This window comes from Elgaria multicarinata, chromosome 19 (assembly GCF_023053635.1).
Source record: "Elgaria multicarinata webbii isolate HBS135686 ecotype San Diego chromosome 19, rElgMul1.1.pri, whole genome shotgun sequence".
In the NCBI taxonomy this organism is placed as follows: domain Eukaryota; kingdom Metazoa; phylum Chordata; class Lepidosauria; order Squamata; family Anguidae; genus Elgaria; species Elgaria multicarinata.
The window spans coordinates 14,096,988-14,115,375 of NC_086189.1; the positions used below are offsets into that span (position 1 = coordinate 14,096,988).

Below are 18,388 nucleotides of genomic sequence, written 5' to 3' on the forward strand. Positions count from 1 at the left end.
TTTCTCTGGGGAAATGGGGGTTATTAAGACCATGACTCATTCTTGCTTGGTGTGTACTTAAAATTGAGTAGTTCTGCGGGTGTTTACATTGTGACCCTCTGTGATATGGATTCTTTATTATCTTTTAGAATAGGCTGGGAAGTAAAATATTCTGCTTTTCTATTAAAACTGGCATGTTGGATAAAATGTATCTTACCATAGTCCAGAAATTCCTCTGGTTTAGAAACTGTGAACTATATATATAAATAATTTTCACAACTGTTCTGTATGGTATGAAGTCTTAAGTATTTCACCAACAGCCCTTATTATGGAGTGTAAAGCAAAGATTTCACGCTGCTTAGAATTAATCATGTAGATCTAAACAAGAAAATTAACATTTCTAAACATAACCCTCATGAAATCAGCTGAGACCAAATTAGCAAAGTCAGGAAGTTCAACCACAAAGCTGTAAGGGTTCACTGAAGTCTCATGTTTATAGTCATAATAATATGACTGGGAAGCTTCTGTGATTTGAGAAGCATGTATAGCCATATTTAACCAACGTATAATACTATTTATATTTCCCTTTTGAGCGTTCAAAGTGCTTCACACACGTTGTACCAGCAGTCTTGCATGGTAGGTCAATATCACCATTCATAAACTGTAAATGGAGAGTTGAGACTGAGAGAACACTAAGGGTGCAATCTTGTGCATGTTTAGACAGAAAAAAGGCCTACAATTCCCAGCATGGGGATGCTGGGAGTTGTAGGCCTTTTTTCAGTCTAAACATGCATAGGATTGCACTTTAAAGCTGAAATCCTGTGCTGACTTACTTGGGGCTTACATGTATAGGATAATAACGGTATTAAGAGAATTCCTTGGCCAGGCAGCTTCTCACAACGCCTTCAAAACATCAGCAAAACCAACAAAAAAACCTCTTCAGTGTATTTGTCAGACAGCTCTCTTCCAAGACACCCTATTCCAGCCTTCTTCAACCTGGTGCCCTCCAGATGTATTGGAATACAACCTGGTGCCCTCCAGATGTATTGGAATACAACCTGGTGCCCTCCAGATGTATTGGAATACAATTCCAGCATCCCCAGCCAGCTGGGGATACCAGGACTTGTAGTCTAACACATCTGGAGGGCACCAGGAAGGTTGCTGTTCCATTCCCCTCCTACCAGGATTCCCACACCCCCCCTCCACTGCAATAGCCACTCAGAATTTTGTGACCACTAAGTATGTTCAACCTTCATGATTCAACTATTTTGGAGGGTTCCCTCTTAGGTTTTCCCACCCTGAAGTATTTTGTAGTTCTGCAGAGGCTCTGGGGCTCAACGTGTCTAAAGCTCACTAGGTCCATATCAGCAGAACTATAGAAAGTTCCTCCACCCCCAAATCTCGACTGAGAAAAACAAATCCAAAGTGTGCGGCCAGATACTAAATTGGAAGAGACCCATGCTTGCCATGGAGGCCATAAAGTCCTGAGGTAATCCCAAAACGGCCTCAGCATGCATGTCGAAGTCCCCCAGCACAAAAAGCCCACTTCAGGACCAACCCTGAGACCACCTCAACTACACCAACAGAATAGAATCCCTGTTCAGTCCAAAACACCCACTTTCAGATAAAAATAGTCGAAACTGGAAGAATGTGGGATGGGTGTCGAGTTTTCTGTTCGTAAGTAGGCTGATTTGCTCAGAATTAGATTCCAGTGGCAGCCTCCCAAATTCTACCAGAAACGCAGTTAACAGTGGCCCCGTTCAGACAACACGTTAAGCCATGCAGCTTAACCACAAAATGGTTAATGGAATGCAGTGCATTCCGTCAACCATTTTGTGGTTAAGCAGCATGGTTTAGCGTGTTGTCTGAATGGGGCCAGTGTAATGTGAAAAATGTCCTTAGGATTTGGTTGTATCAACTTCTAGATCAGGGCAATGAGACATACATTAGTTTATTCTGCAGGTTAGATCTATGCATATTGGACTTTATAACTATTAACATACCAGATTGCCCATAAAATACCCAACATTTGCTGCTGTGACTATTTTTCACCTCTGAAGAAACTTGGAAAAGTGAGAAGAGTGAGGAGGTTCTTAACCATGAATATTGACTTTGCTGGAGATTTAGAAACTGACCTGATTTAAGATGAAGTGTGTCTACTCTGTTTGGAAAGCAAACATTCTCTCAGGTCCCAAGTAACAAATGTCAGTTGCAACAGCTGTATGGAGGGCAAACATGTTGAGACTGGATATATTTTTTTAGCGGTTTGAAAATAAATTTCTGAGTTAGATATTCTGGTGAAGAGGGGAGATTAAATTCCATTTGTTGTGATTACCGGGTTAAGTTACTTGTCGCTCACACTCTGATAATAAAAGACTGGATTCTGAAATGCTTTGTATTTTTCATGCACTAATTTGAGCATGAAGGAGTGGAAATGGGTATCTTTCTTTAGGGCTGGTTTCATGTTATTCACAATAAGTGTATCACACACTTAAGGCACAATTCTGTGCATGTTTAGACAGAAAAAAAACTCCTACAACTTCCAACATTCCCCAGAAAACATGAATAGAATTGTGCCCTTAGCATGTTATTCTTGTGCATGTCAGAAATATGCACTACAGAAATATGCACTAACACTACAGCAGCAATGGAAAATAACACAAAAAAACAGCAATCAAAATATTCAGGATCCAGAAGCCGTTAAAGCCAATTCAACAAAACCCCATGACCTCTATCTTCCCTTCCTGTTAGAGCAGTACGACAATGGAACCATTTACCAAGGGAGGTGGTGGGCTCTCCCACACTAGAGGCCTTCAAGAGGCAGCTGGACAACCATCCATCAGGGATGCTTTAGGATGGATTCCTGCATTGAGCAGGGGGTTGGACTCGATGGCTTTTTAGCCCCCTTCCAACTCTACTATTCTATGATTCCCCAGCCACTGACCTGCCCCCAACACATCCATTTCCTCTCTTCCATGAAAGCTTATGTCACAATAAAACTGTTAATCCTTAAGATGCTACATGACTGTGTGCGTGTTAGTTATAAAATTCATTGCCTTGGTTGGTGGATAATATAAATAAATAAATCCAGAAAAAAGACAGGTAACATTTATTAAAACATGTTATACAAAAGAGCAACTGACTCTTCTATAAGAAGAAAACAATGAAACTGTAATATCACATAAACCCATGCTGTACATTATTAGGACAGCAGTATTATAGAGATATCAAATTATCCAACCTTTGCAATATAGGCAGAACAACTCACAGAAGATCAAGAGGATATGAATTGTAATAATATAAGTGACAATGCTTATAAGGGAAACTTTTGTAGTGGAATTAAGGAAGGTTCACCTCACTCGCATAAACAGTTACATTTATTCAAGAAATATAATGGGATCCAGAAGTGGAAGGGGGTGTAAAAGCAGCAGCAGCAGCAACTGACTTCGGATGCAGGCTTCAAGCAAAATAGAAGTATGACAATGTCACCAGATCACAAATGTTAATATACAATTAGTTTTCCAGATTTCCCTACTCAGGGCTCCAACAGCTAGACCTTATGATTCTAACTATACATATTAAATTAAATTATCTGAATAGAAATGTGAATGTTTAGAGAATGCTTTAACATTCCAGTATCCTAGATAAAAACAAGTATTTTAGTAAAATAGACTCTCAGGTTTAGAAATAGCATCGCCCCTAAAACATTCAGGAATTGTCATTTTAAAAACAAAGGATGCGAAGAGTAGACTTGACATTAAACCTACACTCTTCGACTTGTGAAGCATGCTGTGTTAGCAAAGTGTTGACAAATCACCTGTTAAGCACTCACGGGTCTGTGGTTAATACCTCTAAAATCCTTTAAGGATTAGGAATAAGAATAGAGTTCCCAAACCCAGCAGTTTTATCTTCACAAATCAGCATGAATATAGTACGTACTACCAAAAGCAGACTGCTGTGGAGGAAAAAGATGGATCATCCTAGCTGTAGTTGTTTGAAAGATAATAGCCAAGATCTAAAGACTTGCTGTAGGTGTACCCAAGGGCTAATTCTCCCTCTCTTGAAAGGAAAGAGGTTTTAGAGAAAGATGCTGCCCTTGTTATCAAGGCATTCTATTTAATTTCAAAATGAAGCGTATATCTGAATTTGAAGTACTCAACAGGACAAGAACACTTCTTTGTTGGCAAGGCAGTGTTAGGTAGCACTCCTTTACTGAAAAATGGAATTCAGCATAGCATGGTGAGTATATATATTGCTATTCATCACAATACACACAATCCCAGACCCATGATTGGAAGAGATGTGTGAACACATTCAAGACTTTAGACCAGCGGTAGGGAACTTATGGCCTTCCAGATGTTGTTTGACTCCGATTCCCATCATAAATGGGCAAGGATAATGGGAGTCGTAGGCCAACAACTCCAGGAAGGTTGCAAGTTTCCTTCTCCTGCTTTAGGCCTACCCCTTCCCCAGTAACACTTCCTGGCAGAACTTCTCACAGAAGCAAATGGATCAACCATGATTCTATCGAACTGTCAATAATGGACATGTTCTGCTTGGAACTGCTGGCAGAGAAGACAAGGGGCAGAAATTAAGCCTGTGTGCACAGCTGCCTTCCTGACAGGCCCAGGATTGTCCAGGTTAATTGTGAGAAATGTTTTTCTTCTTCTAGATAGATATCTAAGTTACTGCTTAATACTGAAAATTCATTATGGCCCCACCTTTAACCAAGGTTAAAGCCATGGTTTAAGATGTCTTCTGAACAGGGCCAATGAAAGGTTCTTGGATATTTTCCTCTCTTCGATAAAACACTATCTTAACTCTATTTTAAAGCTCTGTAGTCAGTTATTCAGTAACTGTTCCTATATTCAAGTGAACTGTACACGACTTGTCCAGACAGGGCATCAAGCAGATAGCAAACGATACCATCCGGCAAGAAAGCTTCCTGCCCAAGACTGATACAAAAGAGAAACGATTCCTGCACAAACTTCCCATTTTTCTGGATGGCCTGTTGTGCAGGAGAGCTTCCCAGCGGGTTGAGCGAAAGGTCTTCCATGACAGTTTGGGGCCGCGATTCCAGGGCTTTGCAGTTGCCCAAGAGGCAGAAGTTACACTGGTGAAGCTTTCCCACGCTTCTTTTCTCTGTTTGTGGGGAAAGCTTCAGTTGCTTAAATCCTGCCCATTGGGAAGCAGGTCATGGCACAAAAGCAGGGCTGGCAGTCAGGATTGGGCATGTTGAACCTCTCTTCTTTTTGCTATGGCTAGATTGGCAGCATAGAGGAACAGCTTGTGAGGTCAGAGTGCGAGAAAAGTTGAGAACCGTAAGACACACAGCCCCCTTTTTTACCTAACCGAGCCCATAGAAGTTTGCAAGGTGGGGGTGAGAGGCTTCCTGGACATTCTAAGGCAATAAGGATTTAAAAAAAACACAAAACCAAATAATTTTAAAGACACAAAACTAAAAGCAGAGTCCCATTCACAAAACCCCAGTACCAACGCTCATGTAAACAAAAAGCTTCTTACCCATTATAAAATTTCAGGATTGAAAATAAACACACACACACACACACACACACAAAAACCCAGACAACATGAATAAGAAAACAAACCAGAAGGAATATATATTTTGCTCTCTCTTTTTTTTAAAGTTCTAAAAAAAAAAAAACATTATAAAGGGTTCTTTTTTCATTTTTGCTTTTAAATACAAAGTGCTTCTATACATTTAGCAGGTTACAGTGTTAGCAAGTAGATCCCTGCTGAGTTAGCTTGTTTTGCTCGGGTTCAAGCCAGTGACAGCCGCTTCTGCCCCGGGGGGTACTGACAAGTTCATATCAGCAGGGAGAACAGACGCTTGCTGGTGGTCGTCTATATGCATGTGTCCATTGCCAGCAATAGAAGGTGCCATACTAGAGAAGCCGAAAATTTAAAAGTTTACCCACAGAAGGAGGGGGTGGGGAGATAGATCTGAAGGACTGGTAAGTTTAGAAAAGCGTTTGATTTTCTTTTTCACGTTAAAACCTGCAAGCAACGCACCGAAGAAGTTGCAGTACAGCTATGCCAGTGTTTAAACTGGGTAATTATGGGAAGAGGGTAACAACCCCAGAAATGTTTGCTGTCCTTGGCGGGTGCACATAGGTTTAAAATACAAGGTCCACCATGTGTGTTCACAGTTTACAGGCTGAGGCTTGGGGCCGGGAGAAGAAAACACAGACATGCCTGGGCACTAGTAAGCCCTCATGGCACTGATTAATTATTTCCGTTAAGAAATTAAGCTACCTTTGCCAGGTAATGTTCATGGCTGATACCATCTACACCACCTCTGTCCACAGCAAATAGGGGGGGATATTTCTTTCACCCTCTCAAATAGCAGCACAAATGCTCTGACCATTCCACCATGTTGCGTTCACCTTGTGCCTTCACCCTGTAGTTGGGGGTGAGGAAAAGAGGGGACAGGGAAAAGAACCGTAGCTCTTTAAATCTGGTTACGAAAAGAATCCAGTGTTTAAAAATTCATCCGCCGCAGCGGATAAGCGTCATACCGAGGAATCTGGAGGCCGCTTCAGGTTTGGAGATACCCGCGCCGCACCACACCGTGTCAGGGAATATCTGGCCAAAGCCATTTTGATTTTTAATCACGGAGTCGCTCCATGCGGCTTCAGCTCCTCGGGTCGCCCCATGAAGTTGAGTGAGGCAGCCAGTGCCAAAAGCTTAGACTGCGAACCCTGAAGTAGAAATCAGTAGATTGCATTCTGTTCTTGAAGTGCAAATTCCTAAAGTGGGTAAGACTGAACAAATGTCTGCTTTGAGCCTCAAGAGCCAGAGAAGAGCATTCTTGTCTCTACCGAGGGATCAGACGCGATACTCTCCCACGGCAGGCGAAAAGCAAAGGCTCGTTGACCGACTATTGCGTTAGGCACAATGTTTTGGGGGCTGGGGTGGGGGAAAGAATGAGGTTATATTCTGTCTCTAAAGTGTCTGCCACAAAATAGCCAAGTGCTTTACAAAAGATTAAAAAATAAGCATGAAGCAGAGGTACTCTGCCAGAACAAACCGAGCCAAGTCAATGGAACTCCAGATTTGACTGATCAAAAAACCAACAGCAGCCGCCTGTTAAAGCTGCCGGCACCTGAAAGTTGTCTAGCAACTCGCGTTTAGTTATCTAATCACCCTTTGGTTCTAAACAAGTCACTGCTTTTGTTTCTCTTTTATTAATTTAAAACACAAGTACTGCCACGCCGAGCAGTACAATGAAAGAACGTAGCCACCTGAGGAACTCAGGATGTGTATCTATCTATACACATGGTCGCCGAAACTTAAATATCCAGGCGGAACGCCACCGAGATGAACGGAAAGCGAAAATGACGCTCAGCGTTCCTACGAAGAAACCCCCCAAGTGCTCCTGACACTCGAAAGAATAAATAGCAATAATTATAATCACACGAATGTACCACCAACTCTAACTTGCTTCCTTATTTGCAGCCTTGGGACAGACGTCCCCCAGCGACAGCTCGGACATCAGCGTCCTGCTTGTATCCACGGGTTCCCCCAGATCATTCATTTTAAACAAGCCATTCGGAATTTCAAAACAAGAAGTACCAGGCACACACTGTGCAACGTGTTCATGCAAAGCATCAACGTGCTCTCGCTCTCCCTGCTCCTTCCCCCCGCCCCACCTCTTTTTCAGTTCATCTCAGTAGCGTTCTGCTCCACCTTACAGGCTTGGTACGACTTGGTGCAAGAAGTCACGTGCCGATGAAAACTGTCCCTCCACATAAACCTTTTCCCGCAAATGTTGCACTCGTAAGGTTTGATGCCCGTGTGGATTTTCATGTGGCCGACCAGGTGGTGCTTCATTTTGAACTTCTTGCCACACACGCCACAGCCGTAAGGGCGGAGGCCAAGGTGCATCCCCATATGGCGGTCTCGCTGGCTCTTGTGTGTAAAACTTTTGCCGCACTGGCAAGGGTAAAGCTTGTCAGCCGTAGGGAACCCGGAAAGGGCATTTTCTTCCTTGATCCTTGAAGGCAGATCGAGGCCTTCTCCGTAACCGCCAGCCTCCTGTCTCTGAAGGTTCAGAGTGCTGTCAGAGCGTTCCCCGGAGAATTCTTCCATGGAAGAGCCATAGAAATCCACTTGCTCGTCGTAATTGCTTTCATTGGCTTGCCCGCTGAAGCCTGTGTCCATCTTTTTCTCGGAGACGCGGAGATCTTCTGGGACGGACGTCTGGACGGAGTGATCTGCCTGAGCGGCGTTCATCGACTCGGATACCTGATGCTCGTCGTAAGGGCCATGCGCCTCCGCCCCTTCACAGTCCTGCACAAACCTCTCTGTTTTCACATGGATCCATCGCTTGTGCGACATGATGCTCGGCTTGCTGTAGAGAGGCCGGGTGTACTGATACTCAGCGCCGTCGCTCGCTCCCTCCTCGCCGTCCTGGCTGGTCATCCCTGTGCTCAGCCGGTCATGTTCCGTGGAGGAGTTGCTGGGAAGATACTCGTGCTCCGTGAGCTGAGACAAGAGCTCGTCTTTCGAGCTTTCCTCTTCGTTTTCACCGTCCCTCAGCTCCTGCGCTTTGTGGAAGTCCGTCTGCCCCGCCGGCCCCAGCTCAAAGCTCTCCACGAGGCCATTGTAGTTGCTGCTGCTCGGGGACTGGTGGTCGCTGGCCCGATTGAGCTTTTGACAAAGAACCGAAGGGTTCCCTTCCAACACCTCTGTGCATTTGTCTACTACATGCCACATCTGAAGGAAGCTTGCTGCCGTGAGGTAGCTGACAATCTCAGGGGCAGGCATCACCAGCCGCCCAGTGTACGTCGACAGGAGGATGTTCTCAAAGACTCGGGGGTTCATGACGTCGGGCAGGATGATCCGCCGGCTGTTTTTCAAGAGCACTTGGTCACAGAAGTAAGGGGAACTGGCTGCCAGAACGGCTTTATGGGCTCGGAACAGATGGCCCTGGACAACGATAGAAACATCACACAGCTGCCCTTGTTGCCGCTGCTGGTTCAGCTTCTGCAGGATGGTGTTAGAGAAGTCGGGGAACTCCACTCTGAAAGAATTCGTCCCTGGCTCCATTTCATCAGTGAACTGCAAAAAAGAGAAGACTGCTTTCAATGATGGATACTGTAAATGGATACTGTTTTTATGTTTTTTTTAAAAAAAGATTGTATACTTTTAATGTTTACTATTTTTAATGTTGTAAACCGCCCAGAGAGCTTCGGCTGTGGGGCGGTATATAAATGTAATAAAATAAATAATAATAATAAATAAATGATATGAAAGCGGGACCGCCCCCACCCCCTCTTTGCAAATAAATAAATCCTCAGAAACAAATGAGCTCTTACTAGCCTGCCTGCTGATGCACAGTACAGTAAAGTCACCAGAAAATTAAAAAGACACATTTAAAATAGCAATCTAGTTGATCCACTGTGGAATTCAGGAGGAGACATCTCAGGTTAAATGTATAGCTATATAAATGCAGTTTCTAAAAAAAATAAAAATGCAAACATTATTTCTTTACTTATAGACAAAATGTTACATGATTGGCTGCTATGTGTATATTCAGTTATGTAGAAAAAGGTACAGAATTAGCAGGACTGGGGCAGAAGCAGAGATCCCTCCAGGACAGCCTTCCTCAACCTGGGGCGCTCCAGATGTGTTGGACTACACCTCCCAGAATGTGTAGCTGGCTGGGGCATTCTGGGAGGTGCAGTCCAACACATCTGGAGCGCCCCAGGTTGAGGGAGGCTGCTTCAGGACAATGCATCCAAACCAAACATAAGACTACCTGTCTCTTTTAGCTTCTGTCACCATGAATACGTGTGCTAACCTTCAATTTTTCTTTGAAGAAAAAAAAAAGTCACCAATTTCTCCCACCCATCACTTCTCCACTTGATTTTTTAAAAACTTCATTTACAGGAAGCCTATTTATGCAATAATTAGTGAGTAGAAAAACTTCACCTGTAAATACAAGGTAGAAATGTTATTTCAACAGCAATAGGCTACAGCGTTGATCTCTCCAGACCTTCTCCGGAAAAAAATGCTTTTTGAGGAAAAATCTATCTAAAGATAGTTTTCTATTTAAGATACATTATAGTCCATCATGAAATAAGGATTAATTTTTAATAATGTAGCATGAGGCTGTATATTCATGCAATATTTCTTAAGATTCTGTTTCTACAGAAATGAGCAGGAATCAGTCCTGATCTCCAGTTTCCAGATATATGATTCCCTCAGACCTTTAAGAACAAAATGACCCAAGGACCACAGTCCATTACGTTTGACTTGCAAGTTGGTAGTACACAATGAGATACTTTGAAAGTGAGTACGGTGTGTGCAATTTGCATACGGTACAAGGGCCTGAGGGTAATCAGGCTTGTTTAACTGGAACAAGCAGGAACCGCTACGGTTTTTGAGTGTCCAGTATCTATATCCTACAAGAACCTGTATTTATTTATTTATTTATTTACTGCATTTTCATACCACCCAACAGCCGAAGCTCCCTAGCCGGTTCACAAAAACTAAAACCACTCAAAGTATAAAACAAACAGTATAAAAACAAGATATAGAATACATGTTAAAAAAGTGATTTAAAACATACCACACATGATTAAAACATCCTGAAAACATTCTAAAATTTCACTGGATAGGCCTGCCGGAATAGATCAGTCTTTATTGCTTTTTTAAATTCTAAAAGACTGTCAAGTTGACGAATCTCCTATGGCAGGCCATTCCACAATCTGGGGGCAGCAGAAGAAAAGGTCCTCTGGGTAACAGTTTTACACACAGAGAAGCACACTGGTGGGGGAAAAAAGGTAAGGCAGGCATTAATTTGGGGAGGACTGGTGGGGAGCAATATTTCAAAGTGGAATCTGAAAAAGGGGATTTTGTCTGTGTTTAACCTTGCATTACAACATAGCAGTGCTGCTTTCTTTGGCGTAAGGGTGAAATAAACACATAATAAAATTAATCACAATGTGTAAATTAATGTCACTGTTTCACAACAAAAGGATGGAATATATTGCTCTTAGTAGCACAAGGAACAACTGGGATGTCAACGTGATGATGCAGTGAATCCTCACTCCCTAACAGAAGAGTTTGCGGTCAGGGTTCTTCCTCCAAGGTGCGGTAAAGTAGCCTTCCCAACCTGGGGCCTTCCAGGTACAGTTGGGCTGCAATTACTATCATTCCCAGGCAGCAGGGCTGTGATGAGATTTGCAGTCTCGCACATCTGGAGGGCACGAGATCGGGAAAAGTAGCGATAAGCCATGTCCTAAATTGAGACCAGAGGTGCTGGCAGCACAAAACTGCGAGACGGTTACTGGCAAAGAAACCTCAAATTCACATCTTAGAATGTACTAGTAAAAAAGTAGCCTGTTTCACACCTTTTTTATTCAGTGCTTCTGATTTTAAATAGAGGTCTATCAAGCTCAAGCACTTTTGAGAGGAACGAACCAAGCGTTCACCACTACCTATACCTATATATTGAAAAGGACAAGGAAAAAAGCAATGAAAAGTTCTAAAACTGGTCCAGGTTATCTGAAAGACTATATTCTCCCTTATGTACCTGCCCGTGCTTTGAGATCTTCTGGAGAAGCCCTTTTTAAAACCTCTCATCCAATCCTTTCACTCTTCTCATACACGCTTTCCTTTCTCTCACACATTCACTCTTGAACTTTATTACATATCAGTATTGATTAATGTACACCAACTATCACACACCACCCTCAAAAGACACCACTCTCTACACTGAACCTCAAATTCTCCAGAACCCAAGTACTCTACACACCAAGAGTAACATACAGAGCTAACACAGAGAGCTCACAATCTCCTCAGTCATTCCCTTATATATTATTTGAAAGAATGTATTCTCCCTTAGGAGCCTGCCCATGCTTTGAGATCTTCTGGAGAAGCCCTTCTTTCAGTCCCACCTTCTACACAGACGCGCTTGGTGGGAACATGGGAGAGGGCCTTTTCGGTGGCTGCTCCGGTGCTCTGGAACTCTCTTCCCGGGGAAGCTAGGCTGGCTCCCTCCTTGATGGGCTTTCGGAAGCAGGCGAAAACTTGTTTGTTCCAGCAGGCCTTTGGAGAATAATCTGGTCCTCCATCTATGTTAAGGTCTTGTAAAACTGTCGTGTGTTTTAAACGTTTAATGTTTTAATATTGTATTTTTTATTTTTATTTTAATCTCAATTTTTGTACATTTCTTTTCCTAGGTTTACAATGTATATGTTTTAAATTTTGTAAGGCCGCCCTGAGGCCCAGTATTGGGCAAAATGCGGAATACAAATAAATATAATAATACAGTATTTCTTCGATTGTAAGACGCCATCGATTGTAAGACACACACTAATTTCAGTACCACCAACAGGAAAAAAACCCACCTAAGACTCACCTGCGATTCTAAGATGTACCCCATTTTTAGAGATGTTTATATGGGGGGGGGGAGTGCGTCTTAGAATCGAAGAAATAGGGTAATAATAATAATGTACCTCGTGGTGGTAGTGGGATGTTATATGAAAGGATCAGAACCTATGTTGGGAGCCGGATTTCTCCTGCAGTAACTTGTCCCTGCTTTATCCACAAACACCACACTAGCGCTCACCTCAAGAAAAAAACCATCACTGCTGTTTGATTACACAGCACATTCTGGAGAGAAGAGAGAAAGGACTGATAGAATCACATGTCAAAAATGGCAAGATCTCTGCAGTCAGTCAGAGCAAGCAAACACACACAAATCTACTAATGATTTTGCCTTTTACGTGATGGCAGTGAAGCATTCAATGGGAGTAAATAATGACAACAACGTTTGTTTTTCTGATTCGGCCAACCTGTCAAATCACTTTTCTGGAGCACCAACAAGAGTCAACAGAAATTCCTGGGAGTTTTGCACAACTAATGGGTCGGGACAGGACACCAGTTAAGAGTGTCTTACAAAGGATGGGACGCAGAGTCAGAAAACGGAGCAGCTCAAAAGCTAACGGAGGTTTGGATCTGCAAACTGGAGGCCCTGTGGCTAAATGTAACGCAGGGCAACCAAAATAGCCCACGCTGGACCCTGCAGTTGCCAAGAAAGATGTCAAAATACATCAGATGAAGCTGGTGTAGTTATTTTCTCTCCTACTAGTGATAGATGCTTTTGAACTGTGGTGTTGGAGGAAAATTCTGAGAGTGCCTTGGACTGCAAGAAGATCAAACCAGTCCATACTCCAGGAAATAAAGCCAGGCTGCTCACTTGAGGGAATGGTATTAAAGGCAAAACTGAAGTACTTTGGCCACATCATGAGAAGACAGGACACCCTGGAGAAGAGGCTGATGCTAGGGAAAGTGGAAGGCCAAAGGAAGAGGGGCCGACCAAGGGCCAGATGGATGGATGATATTCTGGAGGTGACAGACTTGACCTTGGGGGAGCTAGGGGTGGCAACGGCCGACAGAAAGCTCTGGCGTGGGCTGGTCCATGAAGTCACGAAGAGTCGGAAGCGACTGAACGAATAAACAACAAAGTAGTGCCAGAGATCAGGATTTTTTTTTTAAAGGCTGAACCAGGGGTAGGTGGGAGCATAGGACTCACCCCCCTTCTCACCCCCTTTTCCTTAGCAGGCAAACAAGCCAGCATTGCTTAGGAAAAGTCAGTTTCTCTTCCATGGAATGTCCCCCACTCACCCACCCCATTGGGATTGCGATATTAGCCTCCCATTTCTTTTCTACGGAGCCTATTCTTCCCTACTCACTGATAATCAGTGTATGCCGCTCTCTCGCAGGGATGGTTTGGCGTTGACGCTGCGGCTAGGCCTCCCAGCCCAATCGCAGGCATGTACGGGAACGCGCAATTTAAATAACAGAGGTGCGGCGCGAGCCACGTCTAGACTCTAGCGTCCCAGGTAGCCAAACCCTGAAGCCGCTTGGAACGTGTCTCAGAGCATCTCCGAGGCAGGAAGGAACGTGGCCGTGTTGAAGAAACTCCCGTTGCCATGGCGACGCCAACTTGCTAGCGCTCACGAGAGAACTGTACTTATAAAGGTTTCCCCTAAAGCGAAAGGGCAGCGGAACGTTTTTTAAAAGCTCCGAGAGAAAAGGCAGCGTAATAAAAGAAAATGAATAACTCAAAACAGAAGTGGAGTTTCCACACACACACGCACGCCCTCTTTCCCTGGGGTGGGGGAGAAAGTTCTTTAAAATTAAGAGATGGCTTTAGAAACACAACTATTTATTACATTTCTATACTTGCCCAATAGCTGAAGCTTTCTGGGCTGCTCGCAACAATTAAAACCGCAAAATACAGCATAAAATACAATATAAATCTAAAGGTTTAACTCCGCAGCATAAAAACTAAGAACAGAATTCATCGTAATTGCTCACAGCCATGAGATGTAGTGAGGGCCACTACCATTAGATGAGGATGATGATAATAATAATGATAATAATAATAATAATAATAATAATAATAATAATAATATCCTTCTACAACTTCATTGGCTGCTAGTCCAGGTCTGGGCCTGATTCAAAGTGCTGGTACTAACATTCAAAGCCCTAAACAGCTTGGGGCCAGGTTATTTGAAGGAACGCCTCCTCCCATATGTACTTGCCCGGACCCTAAGGTCATCCTCAGGGGTCCTTCTCCGCAAGCCCCTGCCAAAGGAAGTGAAGCAGGTGGCTACTAGGAGTAGGGCCTTCTCTGCTGTGGCACCCAGGCTGTGGAACGAGCTCCCCAGAGAGGTTTCGCTTGTTGCTTACACTGTACTCCTTCCGCTGCCAGCTGAAGACCTTTTTATTTTTTCAGTATTTTAACACCTAATTTAACTTAAATTTAGACTTCGCTGTTTTAATCCCATATTTTAACCGATATCAGTTTTTGCTGTGTGGTTTTATCCTGGTTGTGCTTTTTATATTGTATTTTGTATGTGTGTTTTTAGATTGCTGGTTGTTTTATTATGCTCTTCATGGTTTTAATTTTTGTGAACCGCCCAGAGGGCTTCGGCTATTCGGGGATATAGAAATGCAATAAATAAATAAATAAATAAATAAATAAATAAATCTGCCTCTCCCTGTGGATCGAGGTGGGGAATAACACTAAAAGGCGCTCTCTGATGGCTTTAAAAGGGGATTAACCAAATCAATGAAAGAGGAGAGGTCTAAGTAATGGCTACTAGGCATAAGAACTATATTACAGAACAAGGGCAGGCAATCTAATTTGTTCCGGGGGCTGGATTGCCACCCCAGACCAAGACTGCGAGCTGAATGACCACAATGGAGCCCCGCTTCATCACTGGGTCCACCCCAATTTTTTGCTCTGTGCTCTTCTCTGCATGGAGAAGGTGATTCAGTCCTGAAAGCCGAGTCTGAGGGAAAAACACTTGTTATCTCCGGTTGGAGATAACACAGAGATTCCTCTCCCCGGGGCTGGTGGAGGGAGAACTTGGAGGGACCTGCAGAAGAAGTTGCCAAACCCTCTGCAAACTGGATTGGGCAACCAAGATTATGGCCACAGATCAGAGCTGCCCTCCCCTGTTATAAAACCTCCATGTTCAGGGTTAGTCTACCTCTAAATACCAGATACATGGGCTGGACTACTAGTGTTGGAAAAGTGCCCAGCTCTGAACCAGAGTTGCTAAGAAGCCAAGAAATTCCGAGGTAAGCAAAATCAAGTGAATGTTCTCTTAAAGAACAGTGAGTACCTATCTCTTTTAGCAGATGCTTGCCAAAAGAACAGGCCATGTATTCTCTTTTCAGCTAGAAATTTCCTACGTATGTGACAGCAGAGAAGATAATGTATAAATACCTAGCTACCTCCCTTGCAAGGTAGGCACATACTTTGCAGCAATTAGCTGTTGTGTCTCTTTATTCTGAAGAATAAACGTTGTTTGACCCATACTTCATCTCCTCTCCTCCTTGTGTGCTGAATTGGACTTGGTACACCGAGCTATTTTTGCAACAGCTCTTTCTAAGGTTTTTTAAATTTTTACAAATACATGTTAAATTTTATTTTTATGTTTGAAGCCAGAAAAACAGCCCATCCAGTAAATTTGAACAGCTATCTAACTGAAAGCTGAACGCTTGACTACATATGAACGCTAATGGCACAATCCTAAACATGATTACTCAGAAATAAATCCTATTGAATTCGATGGGACGTACTCCATGGAAAGTGTGCATAGGATTTGCAGCCTAAATATTACTAATACCCCAACCTGTCGAACAGCTTCACATGAAAGAGAAGCCCTCCTGGCTCAAACCGAAAGTCCGTCTAGTCCAACAGAGACCAAGAAAAGGAAGAGAGCGAAGGACCACAACAGCAGATTAAGACGGGAACCTCAGAAGTGCAAAGAATCAGTTTCCTAAGGGCTCAGGGTGTTTTCAGAGGCAGAGCAATCAGCTTCTTCAGAAGAATCACTGAAGCGATATTGCACACTATACGATAACGCTTATATACTACCTGATAAAATAGCAGCATGAGACACTGTTTCAGAAGCGCCTCTGCAGAAGCTGGTATCATTGCCTGGAGAGAAAAATCTCCTGACTAGAAATGCACTGAGCTCTAATAAATTAATTCTTGCACATCTTTTGATGTTTCCTTTCTTTCTATTTCCAACTTTTGTCAGCCGGACGATCCAGGGAAATTGAGAAGCAGCAGGCATCCACAAATCCACTTGCCAGCCGCAACTGTCCCCAGACCATTGGGGAGCAGGGTATCCAGAACTCACTGATGTTTACCATGGAAGGTCTCTTCTATTACAGCCTTTAAGAAGGTAAGGAACACCACCAGTCCCTTTTCTGCTGTTTCTTACCTTAATCATAGAATCACATCGAGTCCAACCCCCTGCTCAATGCAGGAATCCACCCTAAAGCATCCCTGACAGATGGTTGTCCAGCTGCCTCTTGAATGCCTCTAGTGTAGGAGAGCCCACAACCTCCCTAGGTTACTGGTTCCATAGTCGTACTGCTCTAACAGCCAGGAAGTTTTTCCTGATGGCCAGCAGGAATCTGGCTTCCTGTCACTTGAGCCCGTTATTCCATGTCCTGCACTCTGGGATGATGGAAGAGAGATCCTGGCCCTCCTCTGTGTGACAACCTTTCAAGTCTTTGAAGAGTGCTATCCTGAGTCTGTTATTCCATTCTCTCTGCACAAATGAGTGGGAGGGTGCTGTTGCACCATGTCCTGCTTTGTTGTTCCCTGGCCAACAGAGTGATGGCTTTAAAAGGGGGCTGGATAAATTCTTGGAGGAGAAGGCTATCAATGGCTACTAGCCCTGATGGTTGTGTGTTACCTCCAGTATTCGAGGCAGTAAGCCTGTGTGCCCAAGTTGCTGGGGAACATGGGTGGGAGGGTGCTGTTGCACCATGTCCTGCTTGTGAGTTGATAGCTGGGGGTTGCGTCAATTTCTGGAGTCAAAAGCTATCGATGGCTACTAGCCTTGATGGTTGTGTGCTACCTCCAGTATTCGAGGCAGTAAGCCTGTATGCACCAGTTGCTGGGGAACATGGGTGGGAGGGTGCTGTTGCACCATGTCCTGCTTGTTGGTCCCTGACCGACGGCTGTGTGAACAGTGCTGGAGTAGATGGACCCTTGGTCTGATCCAGCAAGGCACTTCTGCTTTTACGTTCGCCCACAGGGACCCATTCAGCTACAGCTCTTCTCTCATGGCTGAAACCCAGCAGCAGCTCTTGGTGGCGAGAGGGCCTTTTCCTGCACTTCCCCAAACAACCCCCACACCCACAGAGTGATGTGGCCTTCATGGCTGGGCCTGAATATTTTTTTTGGGGGGGGTCCCTTCGACTCTAGGGGGGCCAGCAGCCCCTCACCCCCACATCAGGGCCACTTCCAGCTCGTCACTAGCCACACCTGTCCAGCCTCCTCTCAGGCATGCCCCCCACCCAGCCCTGGGGAGGCCCCTCACCTGTCCAGGGGGGAGAGCCTCGGTGAGGGGGGCGGTGGTCCTCCCTCACATGGTGGGCCACGGGGGAACGCGCCTCTCGCCCGGCTGTGGCGGCTCCCACAGCGCCAGGTCCTCGCCTCCAGCAGCCAGCCCCTCAGACCCGGAAGTGCGAGGCGCTTCCTGCTTCCCTTCCTCCATCACGCATCCGCTTCCGGATCACGTGCAAGGGGGGAAACCATAGAGCAGAACGCAGCCGGCGGCAGAGAGCGCCTCAATGACCATAGAGTCAGGCTGTAGGATTCTCTCCTCCTGGCATCTCATGCAACTGGAAATTTTATTTTCAGGAGTCATATGTAGGGTGAACCTATGGAAAGGAGGGCAGGGCTCCTGTATCTTTAACAGTTGTATTGAAAAGGGAATTTCAGCAGGTGTCATTTGTATATATGGGGAACCTGGTGAAATTCCCTCTTCATCACAACAGTTAAAGCTGCAGGAGCCCTGCCCTCTCGACCAGATTCAAAAGAGGGCAGGGCTCCTGT

General features: G+C 44.4%; 1 protein-coding gene across 2 annotated transcripts; it reads right to left on the minus strand.

The window, feature by feature from the left end:
* Nucleotides 1-3,065: 3,065 nt before the first annotated feature.
* Nucleotides 3,066-17,994, minus strand: ZBTB43 (zinc finger and BTB domain containing 43). 2 transcript variants are annotated; one of them, XR_010026309.1, is made up of 3 exons: nucleotides 17,871-17,994; nucleotides 6,519-9,063; nucleotides 3,066-6,400 (listed from the first exon to the last, which is right to left on the minus strand). XR_010026309.1 is itself a non-coding variant. In XM_063144625.1 (2 exons), exon 2 carries the CDS (start codon nucleotides 9,049-9,051, stop codon nucleotides 7,660-7,662), a length of 1,392 nt encoding a protein of 463 aa, XP_063000695.1. In that variant the 5' UTR covers nucleotides 9,052-9,063; nucleotides 17,871-17,994; the 3' UTR covers nucleotides 3,066-7,659. The 2 variants fall into 2 exon arrangements, 1 of the variants encoding a protein (XP_063000695.1); XM_063144625.1 differs by having other exon boundaries at nucleotides 3,066-9,063.
* Between the last annotated feature and the right edge of the window lie 394 nt (nucleotides 17,995-18,388).

Bases quoted from the DNA above. Each gene is read 5' to 3' on its own strand.
- ZBTB43 (XM_063144625.1), bottom strand. From the start codon at position 9,051: ATGGAGCCAGGGACGAATTCTTTCAGAGTGGAGTTCCCCGACTTCTCT.